The 5527-nt window shown below is 47.2% G+C and overlaps 1 protein-coding gene across 1 annotated transcript in view; it reads left to right on the forward strand.

Moving 5' to 3' along the window:
* nt5e (5'-nucleotidase, ecto (CD73)) overlaps positions 1-4255 on the forward strand; it is a 7231-nt gene extending 2976 nt beyond the window's left edge. Inside the window, exons 4-9 of the mRNA XM_017439981.3 lie at positions 230-427; positions 1386-1540; positions 2786-2894; positions 2960-3109; positions 3383-3583; positions 3657-4255. Coding sequence (XP_017295470.1) covers positions 230-427; positions 1386-1540; positions 2786-2894; positions 2960-3109; positions 3383-3583; positions 3657-3832 — 989 coding nt within the window. The 3' untranslated portion in view covers positions 3833-4255. The remainder of the gene's footprint in view (positions 1-229; positions 428-1385; positions 1541-2785; positions 2895-2959; positions 3110-3382; positions 3584-3656) is intronic.
* The last annotated feature ends 1272 nt before the right edge of the window (positions 4256-5527 follow it).

Consider the following 5527-nt stretch of genomic DNA (forward strand, 5'->3'; position numbering starts at 1 on the left):
GTTTTCCTTGTTCCTCTGCTCCAACACACCTGATCTGAATCAATGGCTGATTAACAGGCTTCTGCAGAACATGAAGAGGTGATTTAACCATGAATCAGGTGTGTTGGAGCAGAGAAACAGGTAAAACCTGCAGGATGGTGGCCCTGAGGACCAGGGTTGCCCACTCCTGTTCTAAAACATGAACCAGTCAGCTTTAGTTTGATGGAAATCTGTTGTTTTTCTGTTTCAGGTCCTCCTCCGTCCCAAGAGATTCCAGCCGGTCCGTACCCGTTCATCGTGGAATCCGAGGACGGGCGAAAGGTTCCGGTCGTGCAGGCCTACGCCTTCGGGAAGTACCTGGGTCACCTGAAGGTGACCTTTGATGAGAAGGGGAACGTGGTGGAGTCCTCGGGGAACCCCATCCTGCTGGACAGCAGCATCCTGGAGGGTAAAGAGTGAACTTTTAACTTGGTGAACAGATGAGCCGTCCAACTAAAACTGTTTGAATCGGACCAACAGAGCAGCAGCTTTGGCTCCTAAAACCAGCTGAAGTTCTAACCGGGCATCAGAATGGGTCAGGTTGTTGGTCTGAGTGTTTACAGGGACTCATCAGACCAGGAACCGGTTCTCCAGGCTCTACTTGTCTGGTGTTACTGAGCTGACAGGAAGTGGTGCCAGGAGTTGGAGGCCATGTTCTTCACTCAGTCTGATCTCAGACACACAGCTGCCGCTCGCTGGATACTTCCTGTTTTTGGATCATTGTCTTTAAACCTCAGAGATGGTTGTGGTGAAAACCTCAGACCAACCAGTAGAATAAAAATACTTTATTGTCCCAGAGGGAAGAAGGGCCCCACATTTACAACTAAAAACCACCAGGATAACAACTCAGAAACAATAACCAAAGCAACAAGTCCAGGGTAGAACATCAAGTGTCGGCTGTTTTATAATAAACTGTTCCTCATATTCAGACAACAGCGGGTCTGAGTTCTGATGTTCTGCTGTGACCCGGTCCGGTCGAAGCTTTCCAGCATTGTGTCCGGTCCGGTCGTTGAGGAACGTTGTCCTTCAGAGGTCAGAGATGTTCCTCCGATCAAAGATCATTTGTAAAGTTCTGCTAAAACCCGGTGCTGGATTAACACCTAAATGGACCCAGACGGGACAGTTCTGTTACAGCCGGATCTCTCAGCAGCTCAGAATCCAATAAAGTGGCAACAACTTCTCAGCAGTTTAGTATTTTTTATAAATTCAACTACAGAAACGAGCCCCAGCTGCTGAATCTCTTCAGTTTAGGAGCTTTTTTCTGTCCGAATGAGGTCAGAGGTCACAGCATTCCTCTGGAAATAAGCAGGAAGAAGAACCGAAAGGAAACTCTGCTCGTGTTTAACGCTGACCGCCGTTTCTGACAGATCCAGTGGTTCTGGCTGATGTGAACGAGTGGAAGAAGAACCTGACCTCGTTCTCGGCTCAGGTGGTGGGGAAGACTCTGGTGTTCCTGAACGGGTCGCACACAGCGTGCCGCTCTGACGAGTGCAACCTGGGAAATCTCATCTGCGACGCCATGGTGAGAAAAATAATTAACCAACAGCCCGAGTCTGCAAACGGTGGGCTGTTGTCTCAAACATAACTAAACCCAGAATGCAATGGGTTCCTAAACCCATGTTTTATTTCCAGTGGAAGATAGTAAACATTTTAGCTGTTGAAAGTGATAAATTGTGCAATAAATAAAAAGAAACAGCAGCAACACATCTGTAACCAGGAGCAACATCTGGAGGAGCTTCTCTAACTAATTCAGTTAATCCTCAGCAGGTCAGACGAGCTTTTAGAGGCTCACCAGCTGACAGGAAGTGGCGGAGAGATGATGGATTCAGCTGATTTAAACACAAAGAACTGTAGAAAACAAAGTTAGGACTCGTTGGTTCTGAGAGCCCGGGTCCACAGGTCTCAGTAGCTGATCTTGGTGACGTGCTCAGTGTCACGGTGTTGGACCACATCCTCTTCCTCTTCGGCTGCAGCCTCAACACGTCCTCAATCTTTCAGAGATAACAACTCTCTCACAGGCTTTGCTTGTTCTGTATCTTTATTTATTTAACTGCTTTTCCTTTTACTCGCCTCTGATAGCCAGAGTTCAGCACGTTGAAGACGGTTTTTATCATTCATTTTAGGCTCAGATTTAACATTTTTCCTTCCTGCTTTTTCAACATCTTTTACTAATTTTGCCCATCTCATTAAATCCAAAGGTTTTCTTCCACCTTTTTAGATATTTGACACCTTTGGGCTCTTTATTAAACATATATCTTGCATCTTCACTGAACTCCTCGTAGCAACAGGCTGACGTTTCTTCATTTCCTGCAGCCGATGGTTCAGAGTTCACCGAGCAGCTGCTCCTGTCGCCGTCAGGTTTCCTCTGCCTGTTTTCTCACTGAGACACTGTGAATAACTAATCTCCACCCAGAACAAAGACAAACGAGCGCTGTGTTACTTCCTGCATGAAGAGACGTCTCTGCTCTGCAGAGTCATTAGCTGTAGCTGAGCACGACTGTCTCACTGGCTGTAGGTATTTCTCAGGTCTGTTTAAAGGTAGATTTACCTCTGAGGTCAGTTCCTCTCATTCTGTCACACATCTGGAAACATCTGCTCCATCACCTGCCATGAAAATGACCTGATTGGACGATACATTTAACTTTGACTCCACTGTCAGTAAAATATGGCTTTACAGGATTTAGTTTAGTTTTTGTTCCTGAAGGCTGTCAGAACTGCTGTTTAAAAACAATCCACATCCTTCTTCTGTATGTTCTCTTGTCTTCAGCTGGATAACTTCATCCGGTCCTCAGACGGAGAACAGTGGAACCACGTCAGCGCCTGCATCATGAACGGAGGCGGGATCCGCTCGTCCATCGATGAGCGCAGCCTCAACGGTACGTGGGATCAGAGGCTGGCTCTCAGGTTGGTTTGTTCGTCTTCGCTGACGTGTCGTTTTCAGGTTCCATCACGATGGAGGAGCTGATCGCCGTCCTGCCTTTCGGAGGAACCTTCGATCTGGTGCAGCTGACCGGCTCCACGCTCAGGAAGGCCTTCGAACATTCGGTGGAACGATACGGACAGAATCCTGGAGAGTTCCTCCAAGTGGCCGGTATCTGCATCTTTTTCTCCTGCATCTATCCGTGCAGCTGACCTCAGGGCTGAAGGAGCTCCAGAAGTCAGCTGACCTCAGATTTACCTGAAAATAAACCTCAGACATTCATGGTGCCCAGAGGAGGAACCTTACTGTCTTTGGTCAGGAATCGTAGTTAAATACCAAAGTTCCTGAACCCAAAGAACCTCAGGAGAACTGTTGGTTTCTGTGAATCGACTCGTGGGTTCGATGGGTTTGGACCCAGACTGAAGGTTCCGTCTCGTCCAACAGGATTTCGTGTTGAGTACGACGTGTCCAAACCTGCAGGACATCGTGTGAGGAGCCTCAGCATCCTGTGCACAAGGTGCCGTGTTCCTGACTACGAAGCGGTGAGAGACGGGACGGTCTACACGGTGGTGATGCCGTCCTACTTGGTGACAGGGGGAGACGGCTTCAGCATGATCCAACAGGAGCTGCAGAAACACAACAGCGGTGAGACGTCCTGTCCTGGAGGGACGTATACACGAGTTCTACTCGTTTCCTGACGGGTCTGTTGTCCTTTCAGGGGATCTGGACATTTCCGTGGTGGCTGATTACATCAAGCAGAAGCAGAGAGTTTATCCGTCCATCGAAGGACGCATAAAGGTCTTCAGCTCAGCCCGCGGGCTGAAGGTGCAGACGTGTCCCCTGGTTCTGCTGGGTTTACTGGCGCTCGTCTGGAGTCTGTGGGGGGGGCTGTAAACAACCTGAGGAATGAACTGGTTCCACGGATGTTCTGCTGTGGAACCCAATGTTCTGTTTTTATGTTAAAGCTTCCAGGGTTCTTTTAAACACTTCCTCTGGTCTGACCTTTGAACTCTGCCGGACCCAGTTTGGACCAAAACCACTTGAACTTTGAAGCATGGAGACCAACGTCAGCGCTGCAGTTCCTCTGATGACCACTAGGAGTTGAACTGTTAGCCCCGCCCACCTTCTGCTGACGTTCCTCCAGATGTTCTTCTGATCACAGCGGCTTTTCTTCACTTCTTGTTTTTATAAGACTTTAACTTTGTATCTTAAGAAACTTTCATCACTTTCCTGATTAGAAACTAAACAAATTTGTTTTTCTTTCATTCTTGTCATAAAATAAATTTTATCAAATTTATGAATAAATTTTAAAAAATAGACTTATTTTTTGAATTATCTGTTAGGAGCTCTAAACCCGGTCCTGTTAGGAGCTCTAAACCTGGTCCTGTTAGAGCTCTAAACCTGGTCCTGTTAGAAGCTCTAAACCTGGTCCTGTTGGAGCTCTAAACCCGGTCCTGTTAGGAGCTCTAAACCCAGTCCTGATGGAGCTCTAAACCCGGTCCTGATGGAGCTCTAACCCACGCTGTATTACCCAGCATGCTTTTCTTCCTCCTGTGTTTCCATCATGGCCACCCCCACAGATCCTTCCTGTCGTCTCTAATCAGAGCTCTGATGTTCAGGAGGATTCAGAGGAACAGGAAGAGGACTGAACCTGTAGTTTCAAAATAAAGCTCATTGATGGTCTTCAAAATAAGAGTCTGATTCTGTCAAAGCTGAGATTGTTCCAAACTAAAGCGTGTGTCAGTGTTGGGTTTCAGAGGAGGTGGATGTTCTGTTAGAACCCTGTGTGTGGAAACAGAACAAGGCCTCCTCTGTGACGGAGACCTCTGCTCCAGCTGGGACTGAGTCACAGCCGGGTCAGAGGATCAGAACCGCCCCGCAGTCTGACATCCAGACATCTGTGAAGTTTTCCTGCTTGGAGTCCCTTCAATTAGTTTTCTACAGTTACTTTGACTGAATTTTATTTACACAGATTTTTGTTTGTTCTAACTTTAAGAACATATCTCAGTATTCCACAAACATCTTGATTCACTTCATTTCTCCTGGAATCTGGATCGTTTCTGTTTCCAAACATGCTGCAGTGCATTCTGGGTAAACATCTGTCCTCTGGGCTGGTTCTTCTGGTTCCTTCAGATGAACCTAAGTCAAGCTGCCATGTTGTATTTAGAGAGAAGAGGCTTTAACCTTTGACCTTTAACCTTCTAACTGAGGCCTGTAGAGTCTGAGATGGAGTTCACTGCACGGTCTGACCTTCAGGGTGAATCTGTTCTAAATGTTTCCTCCTGTGAATAATCTTTCTCTCTGTAGAACGATAGAATCCTGATGACCTTTGACCCTTCCCAGGTTGAGGTCCTTGCTGATGTCTTTCCGCCCTGGCGTTGTGTTACCACACCTGGATAATAAGGCAGTAACAGTCGTCTGTGACTGACAGGCAGCTGAGTTTCCATCCATCCATCATCCATCCATCCATCATCCATCCATCCATCCATCATCCATCCATGCATCCATCCATGCATCCATCCATCCATCCATGCATCCATCCATCCATCCATCCATCATCCATCCATCCATCCATCATCCATCCATCCA

Source organism: Kryptolebias marmoratus, linkage group LG19, assembly GCF_001649575.2.
Source record: "Kryptolebias marmoratus isolate JLee-2015 linkage group LG19, ASM164957v2, whole genome shotgun sequence".
NCBI classification, from domain to species: domain Eukaryota; kingdom Metazoa; phylum Chordata; class Actinopteri; order Cyprinodontiformes; family Rivulidae; genus Kryptolebias; species Kryptolebias marmoratus.